General features: G+C 33.3%; 1 protein-coding gene across 1 annotated transcript in view; it reads right to left on the bottom strand.

Moving 5' to 3' along the window:
* Positions 1-5,878: 5,878 nt before the first annotated feature.
* LOC126889263 (uncharacterized) overlaps positions 5,879-19,783 on the bottom strand; it is a 68,233-nt gene continuing 54,328 nt past the window's right edge. Inside the window, exon 4 of the mRNA XM_050657376.1 lies at positions 5,879-6,290. Within this exon, the coding sequence (XP_050513333.1) occupies positions 6,024-6,290 (267 nt within the window). The 3' untranslated portion in view covers positions 5,879-6,023. The remainder of the gene's footprint in view (positions 6,291-19,783) is intronic.

Here is a 19,783-nt window from a genome sequence, read left to right as displayed (position 1 = left end):
CTGTAAGTGTAGAGGTGGGAGATTTTAAATGTTTGCGAGTTATAAATCTGGCTAATGTCCGTCCCACCTTGACTTTACAGTATAGGGAACATAGACAATGCAGTCCTTATGAGAGTTATTAGCAGTGGCGGCTCGTGATTTTTACAATAGGGGAGGCTATACCTAACTGTAAAATATTAGCCCAGTCGGGATAGCATTTGACCTTGCATTTGGAGCTGCCCCAAATTTTATTTTTCTATTCTTTAGGGAGGGTCAATATTAGTATAAATTTAAAATCTCGACTGAATTCCACCGTTGCGTTAGCCGCCATCTTGATTTTAAACGAGAACCGTTTTTGCTCAATATCTCCGCCATTTTCAATTTTTTGACAAAAAGTGTAGAAACTGAAATTGTTGAAAATACGATTTTCTATAATCTAATTTATTATAATTTTTTTCGTGCGGTCGAGATTTTCCGAGTTATGAGGGGAAAATAGTGACAGTTGTAGCATAATTATTGAATTATTAAATTATCTCGTTTATTATTAGTTTTACAACAAATATATATCTATACAAAAATGAAGAGAAATAAATTTTGTACAATTTTGATGCCGTTCATTTTTTTGATAAAATCAATATTTAAGGTAGTACGTATGTGGTAAATGTGCGAGCGTAAGACCTGATTGATTTTGTAGCAATTGTTTTTGTTCAATATCTCCGCCATTTTTAACTTTTCGACAAAAAGTGTAAGAACTGAAATTGTTGCAATTACGATTTACTACAATTTTTCGAGAGAACCAGTGGCGGGTCTACAAGGGGGGAAATGGGAAAATTCCCCCCAACAAGGTCCAAAATAAAAAAAAAAAATGTTGAAACATCACGATATTTTAGCTGACATAAAACTTAAAATATCGACAGACAAATTCAACCAATAAAACCCGTTAGTTAATAAAATTAAGTGAACTTAATTCATATAATGTCTATTTATGTCTTTTATATACTTAGTTTGGTTGATGTTTCATTGGAAGTTTCAAAAATTATATAAAATATAATTCTCTTTATTTTTGTTTATGTACAATTATGTCGTAAAGTTAATAATAAATGAGACAATTCAATAATTATGCTTCCCCTCCGCTTCCATTATTGTCCCCCTTAACTCGGAGAATATTGATCGTATAAAAATATTGTGCCAAAGAAATTGTAGGAAATTGCATTTCCAACAATTTTCTCTCCCACTATTTATGTCGAAAAGTTGAAAATGGCGGAGATATTAAGCAACAACAGTTCTCATTTAAAATCAATATGGCGGCTAATGCAACCGCGGAATTCAGTCGAGATTTTAAATTTACACTACTATTGATCTCTCCTAAAGAATATAATTATAAAATGCGGGGCAGCTCGCAAACAAAATTCAATTCAATAATTATGCTCCCCCCACCACTTTTTAATATTTTCCCATGTAACTCGGAAAATATTAACCGCATGAAAAAAATTGTTAAAAGGAAATTGTAGGAAATTATATTTTGAACAATTTTAGTTGAAAATGGCGTAGATATTGAACAAAAACATTTGCTATAAAATCAATCCAGTCTTACGCTCGGTCCATTAACGCATACGTACTACCTTAAATATTAATTTTAGCAAAAAAATGAAAGAAATCATAATTGTGAAGAATTTAATTCTCTTCATTTTTGTATAGGTACATATTTGTTGTAAAACTAACAATAAACGAGATAATTAAATAATACAATAATTATGCTCCAACTGTCACTATTTTCCCCTCATAACTCGGAAAATATCGACCGCACGAAAAAAATTATAATAAATGAAATTATAGAAAATCGCATTTCAAATAATTTTAGTTTTCACACTTTTTGTCAAAAAATTGAAAATGGCGGAGATATTGAGCAAAAACGGTTCTCATTTAAAATCAAGATGGCGGCTAACGCAACGGTGGAATTTAGTCGAGATTTTAAATTTGGACTAATATTGACCCTCCCTAAAGATTAGAAAATTTGGGGCAGCTCCTAATGCAAGGTTAGGCCTGTTATTCTTCTAACCCAACTGGACTATATCTAGACAAATTTGCACTAGCAAAAAAATGCGCCAAAAAATGTAATTTAATGCCCCATTTTTTGACCATTTTTTATTCACATTTCATAATATCATCATAATTCATAATTTCATGATATCATATCATTTTAAAAATAGTTAGTCTAATTGTAAAAGTTTAATACCAAAGTTTGTGTCGTTTATTTGTTATTAAGTCCATCTCTGTAAATAGATACCTATGCATATCAAAATAAATACAGATTTGAAGTTTTGTAGTCCATACAGCATGAAGCTTCACATTTTTTAAGATACTCAACTGATTTTTTTTTAATTCTAAACGCGGCCTACTGCGAATTCAAAAACACGATAAATTACCGATATTTTGCTTTGAGTTACAGATGTCGGAAAAGTTATTTGAACAAATTGTTCCAAATATTATTCTAACCCCACATACCAAATTTCATAACAAAATTCGCACTTCTAGATTTTGCATTATTTTTTGTCAGGACCCTAAAATTCGTTGTCCCGAGACGCACGCAACCACGCAACGGAGCCGAGAAGCTACTTTGCCTCCCTTGGTATATCTCCGGGCAGCGTGTGATGGCACCGTAGATGCCACTGTTAGGAGACCGGGTCTCCTTAAATGCGCTGCGCGGTGCATCAGCTACGGAGCCTGTTCCGCTTCTCGGCTCCGTTCATGCATCTCGGGATAACACAGGGTCCTGCCTACAATAATAATAACACTGAGACGCGACCATGCGTTCTAATGCTAATGCTCCGTGCGTATGGATATTTAGTGATAATATGGAATTTACACGTTGTATAATAGTGAGAGTCCTGAGCGTGCTTGTTGTTTTCGCGATTCATGATAAACAAAACAGTGTCGCGTGTGTAAAAAATTTATAGGGAGGCTAAGCCTCCCTTGCCTCCTCTGACGAGCCGCCACTGGTTATTAGCGCGGTAATGCCGATTTTATCAAAAAGAATTTGTATTCGAACATTAGATAGATTAAATTAAAACTGTTTTAGAAAGGAAATCTACAATTTTAGGATTCATATGCGTAATAACTACAGTAGGTATATCAAATAAACTTAAACGCATAGGAATCCTAAAATTGTAGAGTGTCTTTCTAAAACAGTTTTAATTTAATCTCTAATATTCGATTACAAATTCTTTTTGATAAAATCGGCATCACCGCGCTAAAAACTATCATTAGGACTGCATTGCCTATGTTCCCTATACTGTAAAGTCAAGGTGGGACGGACTATAGTTATATGCCACTCAATGCATCGGGGTGTAACGTCAAGTACAGTGGACGACAGTGGTCTAGTTATCTTTGTCTGTCGTGCGAGTGTGAGCGTATCTACCAAGAGGTGGGAGTAATGGAACGACAGTTACACAGAGGTGGCAGCCTTCATATGCTAAAGAGAGAAAGCTAAGCGCCAGTAGAGAGAGATAGATAGACCACCGACCCGAACTGCTCCGCGTTACGCTATTTTTCGGAGTTGGCCAAATCTATGTGTATAAGATCTTTGGCTATAAATCGCTTGTAGCACAATTCAATAAAAAGGTTGATCTGTGATTGTAACATTTTTGTCCTGCTTTAATAATAAGGTTTATCAATACTGGACAATCTGGCTTTTCATCGATTGTGATTTGTTTCGAGCTTCTGTCGTGTGTCACATAATATTAATATATCTACGTCATACGTCTTTGGTTTGTATCATTGGTATAATATGCCAATAACGTATGACGTAGATATATTAATATTATGTGACACATGACAGAAGCTCGAAACAAATGACTGAGAATGAAAAGCCTCATAATAGCAATGCAATTGTGAGATAGAAAATGACATGTTTGACATAAATCACTCCCAATGCAATTTTATCACACAGAAAATGCAACTGATTGAAAGAGCAAATGTAAATTCTTTCAAAAAGATACTTGTAATAGCAACAACGATTTCTTGGTTATATGTAATATTATGCCATAAGAAAACAGTTTCAGAACGATTTCTTGTTTTGATTTTCTATTATTAGTCCTGTCGCCAGGGGAGTACAACGGCCTCCTTAATTCAGATGGACTTACCCAAGTTTTTTTATGTATTTTGATCCGTAGAACACGAATTTTTTGGGTAACAGTTGATCCGGATGTCGATAAGATTGTTATACACAGAACAACGAACTTGAGGAATTACATAACAGCGATTTTTCGCAAAACAAAACATTTTTTATAATTTTTGGGCGATTCTCAGCAAAAAACGGTCTTTCAAGTTTTTTTGTAGGATGCATAGTTTTCGAGATAAACGCGGTTGAACTTTCAAAATTCGATTTTAAACGAGAAATGCATTGAAAACATCATTCAATCACGATGTGTTTATAGCTTTGTTTAACAATAAAAAATTAATTTTTAGCAATGAAAGTAATCAAAACCGATAGAATATTTATTGACTTGAACTTTCAAATGCGGTAAGCAGAATTGCTATTTTATTTTTCAATCAAAAGTTATTCGTGTTGAAAAATTGCAATTTTTCGATTTTTTGAAAGTTCAACCGCGTTTATGTCGAAAACTATGCATCCTACGAAAAAACTTGTAAAAACGTTTTTTGCTTAGAATGACCCAAAAAATACAAAAAAAATGTTTTGTTTTGCAAAAAATCGCTGTTATGTGATTCCTCAAGTTCTTTGTTTATAACAATTTTATCGACATCCGGATCCACTGTTAACCAAAAATTCGTGTTCTACGAGTCAAAATACATTAAAAACTTGGCGACAGAACTATATACCAATGACATGTAAGTGTCCATCTCTACTACTGTCTGGTATAAAAGAACCACAGAGTTATATCACGTTCTATCCGGGTATCCGGTTAGAGGGCGCTATTTTTTAACGAAACAATAAATAAATGGGCAATTTGAGTAATAATTTGAAACTTACACTTGACTGACTGCATACTTTTATTTTTTTAATATTAATTTATACTTTTTATCATTGATTAATGAAGTTTGTGACTTGCTTTATCAATTTTAAACGTTGTAAGCAAGCAAAAGCAATATGATTGTTTTATACAAAAATAAATACAAAAAATACCTATTCCGCAGATTTAGTATTTTTGCCCCTTATTGGTAGAGGGCAACACACGCACTTAACTTTAAAAAACCGACCTCAGTTATTGTCCTCCAGTTCTGTATCTAGTTTATTTTTGCTACATCTAGGATTTAAGTATACTTGCTGGGATTAAATATGTACAAAATAGTATGAACGAATTCGTTTAAAAATTAATTTTTATGGCCCAAACAAAGACAAACAGATATTTTTATAGGCCCTCTTTTCACTGTTATCAAATATCTCTGTATTGCTTCCATTACGGGGCTATGCAAACCGTTGAATGATAACTCAGTGATGAGTGCGCTAATAACCGGCAAAATAACGGAAAAGACGGAAAACATAATACGTTGTGAAATAAAAAGAGATGAAACTAGTAAAGGTGTAAAATTATCAATAGAAATCTATAAATTTATATTATTTTTATAGTTTCACACCTATAGACGTATCGGAGTCAAACGTAACAGGATAATTTTATAGGAAGGATTTTATCGAAGTTGCCAAATTCCTCCCAATATGTCTAAAGGTAGGTAACTATCAAAATAATGTAGATTTATAGGTTTCTATTGATAATTTCCCACTTCTACAATGAGTACTCATAGTTTCAGCTTTTTTTATTTCACAACGTATTATGTTTTCCATCTTTTGCGTTATTTTGTCGGTTATTAGCGCGCTCATCACTGTATTTATCAATCAACGCTTAAACTACATGTGATATAGGATAGAATAATATAGAATACAAACTCATAAACCATTGTGTATTAAACAAGTTACAAACTAAACTCAAAACATGTTAAATTCAAATAAACAAAATTTAAATCCTGCAAATTGATTAAACTGACTTGAAAACTTAAATTATATTTAACAATTATATGAGAAATATCTCCTACTCCAAAGACTCAATTTTTGCTTCTTGAATACGGATTTGTTTCAATATAAACTCTATGTTCTTTTCTTTTTCTTTGATCTTCTCTATATCGGGAACAGTTTCGGTAGTACTTTTGATTTCTGTCGCCAAATCCTTTATTTCTTTCACTCTTTCTGGCATTTTCACTGTACGGGGCGCAACCTCGGCGATCGTTTGTCCATTTTGCTTGGTAGTGCTTAACTGTTCCGTAATTTTGGTTATTTCTTCTTCCATAAATTTGTCAGCCTTAAAATATATATCTATTAGTTTAATATACAGTGATGAGTGCGCTAATAACCAAGGCCTATTTTACCACTAGGCCAGTGAGGCACCTGCCTCGGGCCCGCATTTTAATGGGGCCCGGAAAGATCATTAAAATATTGTTATTGCAATAAAACAAGATAAATTTTCAAATTTGTCAACTGTGGTCTTAGAACCACATGAGCCACACTTTGAAAATCTTTCTACGTATCATACACAGTAGAATCAGAGATAAATGTGAAGAAGACCAGGATGAAACACAATTTGGCTTCAGAAATGGACTGGGAACCCGGGACGCACTCTTTGCACTAAATGTATTATTGCAGAAATGCCGAGATCAAAGGAAAGACGTATTTGCTGTATTTATTGACTATGATCGGCCTTTGATCGAGTACAACATCACAAATTAATTAAAATATTAAAGGATTAAGGAGTTGATAGTCAAGATGTACGAATCATAGAAAAATTATGCTGGCGTCAAACAGCTTGCATAAAAAGAAAATGAACAGAAATATGCAAAATACAAAGAGGTGTCAGACAGGGTTGTATACTGTCCCACTGTTATTCAATTTATATTCAGATAGAATATTTAAGGAAGCGCTCCATATTTTGGAATGGGGTATGAAAGTTAATGGAATTCTGATAAATACAATCAGATATGCAGACGATACAGTTATTTTAAGTGATAATATGAACAGATTACAACACCTTTTAAATGCCATTGACACAGTGGGAAGAGAGTTTGGCCTAAACATAAACTGTTCAAAAACAAAATACATGGTATTTAGCCGTTTGGCCCATCAAGATTCACGGTTATATGTTGATGGTCATATAATTCAAAGAGTACCCAGTTTTAAATATCTTGGTTGCCTTATTACTGAACAACTAGATCCAGATAAAGAGATAAAATGTAGAATCGAGATAGCCCGCAGGAAGCGCATGATTGAATGTTACATTTGGTCAGTCCTCTTGTATAGTGTCGAAGCATGGACATTAAAAATATCGACGATTAATCGTTTGGAGGCCTTTGAAATGTGGCTGCACAGACGTACACTGAAAATACCATGGACGGCTACTCTGACAAGTGTGGCAGTCCCTAAGAGAGCAAAATGCTGCCCGCGAGCTGCTTGATAACATCAAATATAGAAAGATGGCCTATTTTGGACACGTAGTAAGGGGAGACCGGTATAATATTCTTCAACTTATTATCATGGGTAATATCTAAGGACGCAGAGGAATTGGTAGAAAGCAGGCATCTTGGTTGAAGCATATCCGGGAGTGGACAGGAATAAAGAAAGCAAAACAACTATTTAGAATAGCTCGAGACAGAGACAGTTTCGCCATGTTAATCGCCAACGTCAAAACGACTTGATAGGGCACGTTAAGAAGAAGAAGAAGAAGAAGAAGGTCTTAGAACAATTAAAAAATATGATATCAATATTAACTAATTAACTTAATTAATATTATTATTAAATTATATTTAGGGGCCCGAAAATTATGTAGTGCCTCGGGCCTGATTTGAAGTAAAATAGGTTCTGCTAATAACTTGCAAAATAACGGAAAAGACGGAAAACATATAATACGTTGTGAAGTGAAAAAGAGAAGAAACTTGTAGAGGTGGTAAATTATCAATAGAAACTTATAAATTTACATTATATTGGTAGTTTCCCACCTTTAGACGTATCAGAGTCAAACTGTCACAAGAGAATTTTATAAAATTCTCCTGTCACAGTGGCAGTTATTAAACTCCTCCGATATATCTAAAGGTGGAAAACATTAAGGGAATGGGTACAAAGTTTCGACTTCAATGCTATTTAAATGGGATTCAGTTTTTTCGAATCCTGAGAAAACTAATAAGTAATTTTGAAAAATTTAAACGCAGAAGATTACGTTCTTATCGAGGACCGAAAATCCCTGAAACTTCTACAATGTTTATTTTAATAAATTACAGGGGTGAAAAACTAAGAGAAAACGTAGTGTGATTTTTAATTTTAAATATCTGATTCAAAAGAAACTTTTTATTTATTCTAAGGGCCTTTCGGCCCTCGATAATAATTTAGTCTTTCATTCTGCGTTTAAATTTTTTAAAAATATTTATTAGTTTTTTCAGGATTCAAAAAAATGGACACCATGTCCGTGGTGATATTTTCCAAATCGAACATTCGCTATCTTTGTCATACAACACATTGAGTCGAATAGAATATGGTGATAAGACAGTGACAATTTTAAATATTTGACATTGCGTCAGGAATATTTTGAGTTGTTGATTTAATAATATTGATAGTGTATTTGATAAATAATTTATTTAAGATGTGAACTTAATAAAAAGATATTGATTGTTTATTATTTATGGAAGATCCAAGCAGAGGATACACCAGAATATATTCTGTGATCCAAGTATTTGTTGTTAAAGATGTTCAAAATTGTAAGCGTTCCGTAGTAATAATATACAGGGTGCGCCAAACCTCTGGTTTTGTTTGATTACGGCTAAACTATGGGATCTACAAAAAATGTTTTTAACAAAACTAATGTATATCAAAACCGTCTATAATTTAAAATTATTTTTAATTATACAGGGTGAGTCAGAACGACGGTATGAACCAAAGTTGTATTTTTTTTAATGGAACACCCTATATATTAAATGATTTTTGAATTTACTTTTTTAAAATATGAAAAATTTGTATAAGGTCTTATAGGCCAGAATTTAAGAATTTTCGAAATATTTACATTTTTATTGAGAAAAATGGTAATATTTGTAGGGCTGTGGATTATGTTTCCAAAGTAATAAAAATTTAAGTGGCAGGTCAAAGTTTTTATAATATAGTATCATTTTTAAATAATTTAATATCTTTTACCTATAGCCATAAAATATACAGTGTGATCACTATTTGCAAATACAAAATTTTCTCATTTTTTTAAATGGAACACCCTGTATATTAGTTTTGCATTTTGTAGTAAATATTACAACCTTTCTTTTGGTATAAGGTTTTATGTACATAGCATGTTTGGTTTTGTAAATATTTAAAAAAGAACTATAGATTTTACGTTTCGCGGATATTTTATATCCGCGATAATTTTAATTAAATTTTTTTGCAAAAAAAATTATAATCTGATTTTAGAAACACACTAAAATATCAAAGATGAAAATAAAAACGTAATTAAAGGTTAAAATAAAACGTATTATACAAGTGCAACTTAATTGAATTTAATAACTTTAAAATTATGTTACAAACAATATTTTACCATACTAATAAGTAATTAATATGGATCTACCCTAGAAATTTTTCTACCCTAGTAACTTTATTGTACCCAATTTTGATAGTTAAATTGTATTTACGAGTAAGATCAGTTAATAACTTTTTAATTTACCTACATCTTGAGAACGTATAAAGTATGCTTTGAAACAAATGAACGTTATAGAAGTATAACATTATGAAGTAAATATTATCTATGTAGTCGTGTCACAAAAGCTGGTAATAATTTCTAATGGATTCGCCCAAAACAAATGTCATATCCACCAATTGTTCGGTTGAAAAATTAAAATTTAAAATATAAAAAATTGTTACAAAAATTTCAAAATTTACCAGCTTTTGTGACAGCAGTTAATACTATTTAAGTATATTAATAATTTGGCTGATACATTTAACATTCATTTGTTTCAAAGAAAACTTTATAATTATGTTCTTAAGATGTAAGTAAAAAAAGGTAAATTAAAAGTTTAACTGATCTCACTCGTAAATACAAATATAACTAACAATTAATTTGGTACAAGAAAGTTGCTGTGCTAGAAAAATTACTAGGTTAGATATTAAATTTGGTTGTTTATTTAATTTAGTAACTAATTTATGCATTCATTAGTATGAAAAAAATATTTTTTGTAAAATAATTTTAAGATATTAAATTCAATTGAATTGTACTAGTATACGATTTATTTTAATCTTTAATTACGTTTTTATTTTCATATTTAATATTTTAATGTATGTTTCTAAAACAAGATTATAATTATTTTTTTTGCAAAAAATTTTTTAATAAAAAATCCGCAAAAAGGTAAAGTCTATAGTTTTCTTTAAATATCTACAAAACGAAACATGCTAGGTAGATACAACCTTATACAAAAAGAAAGGTTTTATTACAGGAATTATTATAGGAACATTTACTACAAAAGGCAATACTAATATACAGGGTGTCCCATTAAAAAAATGAGAAAATTTTATATTTGCAAATAGTGATCACACTGTATATTTTATGGATATATGTCAAATATGTTAATTTATTTAAAAATAACAGTATTACCATTATTGTCAATAAAAGTGTAAACATTTCGAAAATTTTTAACTTTAGGCCTATAATACCTTATATAAATTCTTAATATTTTTAAAAAATATATTCAAAAATGATTTAATATATATGGTGTTCCATTAAAAAAACACAACTTTGGTTCCTACCGTCGTTCTGACTCACCCTGTATAATCTAAAATAATTTTAAATTATAGACGGCGTCGATATACATTAATTTTGTTAAAAACATTTTTTTGTATATCCCATAATTTAGCCATAATCAAAGAAAACCAGAGGTTTGGCGCACCCTGTATTATTAAAAAATCACTTTATCACTTTTCCTTTTCTCGTTTGAGTATTAGTTTTTGTTGTACAGTATATAAATTATTGCAATCACTGAATACATAGTTAGTGAAAAATTATCATATTAATTAACTGAATTAATAATGCAATTATACAAGTAACCGTTATCCAAGAACATTCAAAAGCCATCTCCTTAAAGTTAATAATGATATTGTCAAGTAATGTTTACATATCCATATCAGTGAGAATTTTACTACATGTAATTTTCCGTGTAAAGACAGAAAAAGTAGGGATAGCCGTAAAATATTTGCGCCTATACTCTTAATATAATGTAAATAAATTTATAGGTTTATTTTGATAATTTCCCACCTCTACTAGTTTTTTCTTTTTTTATTTTCACAACGTATTATATTTTCCGTCTTTTCCGTTATTAGCGCACTCATCACTGTAGGTATTTGTTATAATAAATACCGAACCATAAAAAAACGACCGGTGATAGTAAATATGAAGATAAAGGTGAGGCCGAAAGGAAGTAGGACACTAGAAATTAAAAGTGGTGGAAGTTAAAGGATAAGGATTTGGCAAGAGTTTTTAAGGGTAGAATGTTGGAAGAACTTGTGGAACTTGTGGCTATAGGCGAGCGGCAGGCGCCCCCAAAATGACCAAGTACTGACCACGGTGAGGTGAATGGTTAATTTTAGTCATACTTTATGTTTTTGATGGTGCTGAAAACGAAAATGATTATTTTGAATTTGATGTGGGGGAACATTGTCAAAATCGCAATTTTACGTTAAAAATAAAAAAACAATTAAATCACTTTTTTTGCGTCTACCTCGCTACAAATCTGTTCCATTTTATTTCCTTTTTCTGAAATTTTTACAGTATATGGTTCTTACCTTTCTGATGACAATGGTACCTGTTTCAAGCTTTCAGTCTTATTCCAATAAAGGTTATGAATTTTTTAAAGTAAAAGGTGCAGATTCGTGAATTTCAAAGTTTAATCGCATATATTGAGGAAGAAATTTGAAATTAAGCTTTTTAATCACATTTAGTTAAAACATAGAGTACAAAGAAGTTTTCTTTAAAGCTTAGATCAAATTGTTTTATAGAAAAAAAAATGGTGAAACTTTCAATACCGACGTTATACATCCTCAAAATAACGCTTATTTTTCGAGATACTGACCATGGACGTTGAATGGTTAATTTTGGTCTTACTTTATGTTTTGGATGGTGCTGAAAACGAAAATGAGGTTTATTTTGAATTTTCACTCCAAGTCACTATACTCTAAGTCAATATCACTCGAAGTGAAACCTATCGAATGACACCAAACACGACCCCCCCCCCCCACTCCACACCCTGGAGGTGGGTGCAGGATAACTCTAAAATCTTAAATAGGAACCCCCATTTTTTATTGCAGTTTTGGATTCTTCATGAAAGAATAAGTAACATTTATTCGAAACATTTTTGAGAATTGTTGATAGATGGCTCTAATAAATGAAGGGCCACGGGAAAGAACGATCAGAGTCAAGGTCCCTATACCATAGGTTGTATGGTAACTTTGACATTGACAAATAAAATCTTGTCATCGTGACGTCACCCAGACGATCAATTTTACGAATTGTTTGTAAACATAATAGGATACGTGGTTTGGAGGCTATATTTTGTTATTAAATATCGTTAGTGTTTTAATTTGTGTTTATATCTTGAGATATAATGTATCTATAGATAGCATTAAGTGTTTTTATTATAATAACTTAAACCCAAAACTCTTTTACAAGTGTTAAGATACATTTTAATGTGGTTGTATTAAGTACCTACTTCTGGATTTTCTTTCTGCTGTATTGTATAGTAAAGGACATTCTTGTATAGAGACATTACAGTTCTGTATTGTCTCTTGATGTTCTTTACATCAAGTTTACATCATCTGTGTAGGTTACATTCTGCTTAGACTTATTGAACAATATATCTATAAGTCTATAGATAATAGATCTATTATATGTAATTGTTTCATATAAAATTATAACCAATATTGCAGCCATCTGAAGATCGTTTGAATAAACAATTATAAACTAAATGAATATATAAAATGGGGAAAATTCCCTTTATTGCACTGAAATTGTATTTTTTTTTATAATTTACTGTTAATGTAAAACTTCACAGGTATCTATTGAATGGAATCATAATGTTTTAATAGTTTTAGATATTATAATCCAGTACACCTAACGTAATCAGATGCTCTTATGTTAAACTTAAGGGAAAAACTACTAATTTTGATACATAAATCTTTAGTTGAATCTCTTTTTCACTATGGTTTACATGTTAGGAGGAATTTATAATAATGTACTACATGCATTATCCCCAATTCAAAATTATTATATACCTACTCAAAATCATTTAAAAAAGTAAATTGTATTCAACCCATTATTAATATACCTAGAATATTTGAATGATTTAGTCCCATATATACACAAGAAAGAATCTCCTTCTGCTTTAATTAAGTATTAGTAATGCTATTCTACTGCATATATTTAATTGCAATTATATTCTATGATTTTTGTAACTCTACAGGTATCTACCACATTTTTTAAAGAATATATGAATATATAGTATATATAGAAATAGTCATTAAAAATCCAAAAGTATTTTTTTTTTAATATACACATTTTCAATAAATTCCTACTTTCCGAGTTCATTTCAATGAGTGAAGTGAATGAATTTGAATGCAGCATTCTGGGTGACGTCACTCCCGCCATTAGATTCTCGACGCTGATTGGTGGAAAGTTACCATGCAACCTGTCTATTTATGAACCTTGGATCAGAGTCACATTTTGTTCATTTTGTACAAATCCAATTTGAAAGTTTTAGTTCGTATATTTTGGTTCAGGAAAATTAAATACAACATTTTTAATTATTACGTACGGTGATCGTTATTGGACAAACGAAACCATGCTTGGGTTCTTTCCACGAAAAGCTAAAATATGGTGCCAATATTTAAATTTCGACCAAAAATGGACTATGATCGTTCTTTTCCGTGGTCCTTCAAATCGTATTTTTCCGACTATAGCGCCATCTATCAACAATTTTAAAAAATGTTTCGAATAAATGTTACTTTCTTTTTTCATGACGAATCCAAATCTGCAATAAAAAATGGAGGTTCCTCATTTAAGATTTTAAAGTTCCCCACCTCCAGGGGGTGGTGTTTGGTGTCATTCGATAGATTTTTGAAAAATGTTAGATCGTATTTTTTGGTGTGTCATTTGGAAGTTTATTTCTCGAGATATTAGACCGTTCATATAATTTACTTATGGTATCACGATAAATCGTTTTTTCCGATTATAGCGTCATCTAGCCACAATTCGAAAAAATGTCTCGAATAAAAGTTCCTTACTTTTACGTAAGGAATCCAAATCTGCAATAAAAACTGGAGTTTTCCATTTTAAGATTTTAGAGTTACCCTCGCCTCACCTCCAGGAGGTGGACTGGGGGGGTCCTGTTTGGTGTCATTCGATAGATTTTTGAATAATATTGAAAATTCATGTTTCAGTTTTTCGATCCGATGTTCATTTCGCGAAATATTCGATCGTTCCGCTACTTTTGGGATACCCTGTATGTTTGCTAATATTTGTTATTTGGGTCTTCTGTGCTTCCATCTATGGTACACATCATACCTTAATATCACTCACAGGATTTGGTTTGGGAGGTCTTCTAGCTCAGCTATTTTGTTCTGGCTTTGTCTTTGTCTTCCATCATATCCAGTAGTCTTATTCGTTTTTGTTTTAATTTGCTGAACGGGAACTTTTAAAGCAACGTATCTGGGGACCAGAGGTGTAACCAGGATGATCCTAAGGGGGGGTGACAACTAATTGATGGTTTCTGGGGAGTATGGAATAGTACGGAGTTATGGAGAGGGGGTTGTAACCCACAAACCCCCCTGGTTACGCCTATGCTGGGGACATTTGCAGCTTCTCTAAGGAAGTTGTTGTGTGTTGCTTGTATCTTCTTTTTGTTTCTATAAGATGTATGTGTCTCCGTGCGAGAGAAGCATATGTAGTTATATGGTAGTATATATAATGCTGTTTATCAGTCCTAATATTGTTTTAATAGCTAATTTGCTTCTTCCTGTGAGTCCTCTTATTGGGCTCTGGCATTGCTGTTTTCTGAACTGTTGAGGTAACATGTGGTGCGAATGCTAGGCCTTGCCCCATTTTGACGCCTAGGTATACGATAATCGGACATGGCACAGGAAGAAGAAGAAGGTATATTTTTGCCTACATAAAACATTTTAAATTAAGCCACACCCACCGCAGGGCCGTAAGTGGGATGTTTGGGGTCCCGGGGCAAACGTGATTTAAGGGGCCCCCTACCGGGGGGTCTCGGAGTTTACACCGCAGAGGAAGGGGGCTAAATCCCCCATCTCTCATCTGGAATCATCAATAAAATGTTTTACGAAGTTGCAGGGCCGTAACTACGATGTTGGGGGCCCCGGGGCAAATGTGATCTGGGAGCCCCCTACCGGGAGATCTGGGGACTTTACCCCCACGCAAGGGGGGTCCGGAAAAATGTTTGATATTTAACCCCTTGAAAGCGCATTTTCCCCTCCTATGTGTGCACCACACTCTCTTCTTTCTTTTTTTTTCAGCATGTCCTGCAATAACTATAAAATTAGCAGCTCTAATGATTACAGAGGTGCCTTAAGCTACTGCAGTGTGAGCCAAGCACACTCAGTGAAGCTGGTCACTGTACTGGTGGGACTGATCCTAATGTGCTCACTTTATCTAGATCCTTTCTTTTCAATATATGGTTCTTTTCACGTACCAAGATGTGGTCTGGGGTGAATTGATTAAGACAAAGTAGCTGGGACCTGGGGTCCCTATTCCGGTTGCATTTTAGTTTTTATTTCGCCAAAATAACTAATTTCCTCAGTCACAATTTATATATTTACAAAAGATCTCGGGGGCACCAGCTTAGCCCGGGCCCCCTCTTCCAATGGCATTTTAGGTTTTATTACGCCGAAATAACTAATTTCTTAAGTAATAATTTAAATTTTTATGTTAAGGTCTCGGGGGCCCCAGATTAGCTCAGGTCTCAGGGTCCCTGTTCTGTTCCAGTTGCATTTTACTCTAAAAGACTAATTTCCCCAGTGAAAAATTAAAACTATGTTGCGGTCTTTTTAAAATTGTGTCATTTGAAAATATTTCGTTGGGATCGTCTTTTAAAATACATATTTTTATTTTCCTCGTTAAAATCTATGCACGGGGCTCCCCTTGGTCGGGGGCCCCGGGGCACTGCCCCGGTTGCCCCAATGGTAGTTACGGCCCTGCGAAGTTGATTGCTTCGTTTTGAAGGTCTTGTTCGTTTGCATTCAAAATAAAATCAGGTTGAACAGTCGGTACGTATCTAACACTGCTTTCATTCCTTGAAAGCTAGTGTCTAGCTGATGGTATAATGTGTCTATCATTGAGTAAAACACGGTTACTCTAAAGCATGACTTGGGATCTTGAAGTCTTATCATCTCCTCACATATCATCGAAATGTTTTTTCGTCTTCTGCATTCTTTTTGGAGTAAACCCTACTGGTATTCCGCAACGTTGACACATATTTGAAGCCTCTTCAAAGAAGGTTTCAAATAATTATTGTCCTCTCATTTCAATTAGGTTTAAGAGGCTCTCTTCAAGTGAACTGTAAGCTGTTAAAAGGTCCAAAGATTCTGATTAGTGTTTTCGAGACTATGTTGAGGTTTTCAAGGATTTTATTTTGCACAACTAGTAACAAAACAAATTTAAATGATTCTAGTTTATTTTTCAGTTGTGCTGCTTCGTCTCTTTAATTTCTTTTGTTACTTGTCAGAACTAGACTTGAAAGGCACTTCAAAACATCGCAAATCTGTGTTTCAATGCATTGACTGCATCAAATCTTCCAGTCCAGCGTGTTGGATTAACAGATTTTAGAGTCACTTTCGAGGAACATCTTTCAGATTGGTATGAGGACTTCAGTGCCTCCCAACGAACGATACTGTTCATTGGGAGTTGAAAAAATATGAAGATGAAGATATGAAGGTTTGTTTAGAGAAAATGCAGGAAGAGGTAAACTAGATTGCTTAGAAGATACAGGAAATTAAAAACGTGGAAGAAAAATTCAAGAATGCGTTAAAATTCGATACGGAAAAAGTGGAAGAAAAATTGAAGGAGATAGGAAAATGTCAAAAAGGAGGAGACCGTCGGGAAGTAATAATTGTATACAGCTCTAACGAGAGCAGAATCCAATTTGGCGGTGATATTAGAAAACGAAATCCGGTATCTTTCATTAAAGTCTTAAAAAACAAATTCCAACATAAATATGCAGAACTTTGAAGACTGCAAAGAAATTATAATAAGCCATCTAAAAGACGGAGCTGCTTTGTGGTTTGAAAGCAAAGAAAATGACGTGACTTCATGGAGAGATTTTGAGACAAAACTTTTTATAATGGTGCAGGTGAAACAGGTTAAAATCGATCTTGAACTTGAAGTAGAACTTGACTGAAAGTACTTTAAAAGTTTATTTGACCTCGTTACAATCTATGCACGGCCAACCAAACGGGGGCTCTCTTGGCCGGGGGCCCTCTTGGCCGGTGGCCCCTCTTTCTATACAGTCTGGGGTTAGCCTTCTTGTAAAAAGAAATTGCAGCTGAACACCCACTCATCGGGGTGAATGGAGACAAGCAGTGGCGGTTGGTATATAAGTGCTGCGGAGCTGCAGAACCACCAAAATAATCCAAACAAAATTACTTTGAAAATTAAATAAAAAATATCACTACTTATAAAATCTAAATTCATTTAGATGGTTTTCGTGCATGGCCGCCTTTATTTTAATCTGTCGTCCGTCGCATCTCATGGCGATAGCAAGTCCCACTTATTTGACCGGACCGGTGCTACTCCGAGCTGTGAACTGTTAAAGATATCCCCGATAACACCCGCTCAACCCTCGCCTACACTTTTCAGGCGACGACTGAAAGCAATATTTGAGCTGCATTTGTCGCAGTTCGAACTAGTGTGTAGAAACCTACGTTTATTGTAATTTTAAATAATCGGTGATCGCGACGCGACGACTGTTAAAATAAGTTGTCCTGCACGTAATTCGGTATTTATATTAGGTATATGAGAATAAAAGTGCTGTTCAGGATGGATGTTATTTATAATTTGATTAATGTTAAGAGATTCTTTAAATATTCTTATGACGAAAAACTAGAATTAAAATGCAAAGGACGTCCTTTGCCGGATATTAAAATCGAAAAAGAAGGATCAAGCCGAGGGAAAAATTACAAACGACAATTTAATTGCGATATTTATACGAGAAATAGTTGGATATGTGGCTGCAACAGAAAAAACGCTCTTTTCTGTTTTCCTTGTGTACTCTTTGGAGGTGATAAGTCATGGACGCAAGTTGGTGTAACAGACTTAGTACATTTAAGTGATAAAATAAAAAAGCACGAAACTTCTAAGCATCATTTGCACAATCAAATGGAATATGCTTTATTAGGCTCCGTGAATATTAAAGAACAGTTAGATTCTGCATACTGGATAAATATTCAAAAATTCAATGAAGCTGTAACAAAAAATAGGTATGTTCTCTCAAAAATTATAGACTGCATAAAATTTTGTAGTGTTTTCGAATTGGCGCTTCGGGGACACGACGAGACACAAACATCCGACAATCCTGGAATTTTTCGCGGCCTCATAAATTTTACTGCTGAATTGGATAGAACTTTAGCACAACACTTGGAAGAATCGACGGTTTTTAAGGGCATTTCTAAAGAAATTCAAAATGATATTTTGGACTGCATGTTGGAATTATGCCAGGATAAAATTTTGGAGGAAATTCGGGAATCTCCATATCTAGCTGTCATGGCCGACGAGACTACAGACATTTCAGCAAAATCACAAATGATTGTAGTATTTAGATATTGTCGAAATGGAGCACCGGTAGAACGATTTTGGACATATTTGGTACCTTCAAAATTAAATGCAGATACTTTAAGCAAAAACATTTTCAGTGTTTTGGATCCTATCCTGGAAAACTCAAATAATAAACTAATTGCTCAGAGTTATGATGGGGCAGCGGTCATGTGTGGACAGCACGCAGGAGTTCAAGCCAGAATCAAAGAAAAATATCCATTTGCTCATTTTGTACACTGTTACGCGCATCAATTATATTTAATAATGTCTAAGGCTTGTTCCGAAAACTCTCAAGTTAGACTTTTTTTTGGAAATTTAAATGAAATCCCTACCTTTTTTAAAAATTCGCCACAACGAGTGGCAGTTTTAGATAAAATCGTCCAAAAGAAAATTCCTCATGGCGCTCCAACTCGCTGGAACTTCAATATTCGAACTGTTAATGTTGTGTTTGAACATCGATCTTCTTTTATCGAATGTATGGAAGAAATAGAAGAATCGTTTGATAAGGCAGCTGTCTGTAGTTCAGCGTCTTCCATTCGAAGAATACTAGTGGATCAAAATTTTGTTTTTTGGTTAACATTTTTCCATCGCATAATGCCACAAGTAGACGTTTTGTATAATGCCCTTCAAAAGACTAAAACGGATCCTTTGGAAATCAATAAAAAGGTGACAGAATTCGAAAGATACATGAATTCAGTTAGAAATTCAATAGATGATACCATTGACCAAGGTTCTAGTTTATGCGTTAAACCATTACCAACTAAAAGGTTACGGAAGGATAACAGTCCAGTATCCTGAGCAATTTGATAATTATTGTGCTAATTTCCCAGATGATAATTTAAGCCTGACTTGCGCGTCATATCCAAATTTAGATAGGGAGCGCTTGAAGACTGAATTATCTGTTATTTATTTTAGAAAAGACTGTAGAGAAATTAATGGGGCAATACCTTTTTTAAAATTTTTAA

This window comes from Diabrotica virgifera, chromosome 8 (genome assembly GCF_917563875.1).
Source record: "Diabrotica virgifera virgifera chromosome 8, PGI_DIABVI_V3a".
NCBI classification, from domain to species: domain Eukaryota; kingdom Metazoa; phylum Arthropoda; class Insecta; order Coleoptera; family Chrysomelidae; genus Diabrotica; species Diabrotica virgifera.
Note: the sequence above shows the minus strand (reverse complement) of the source record. Positions and strands in the feature narration are given on the sequence as shown.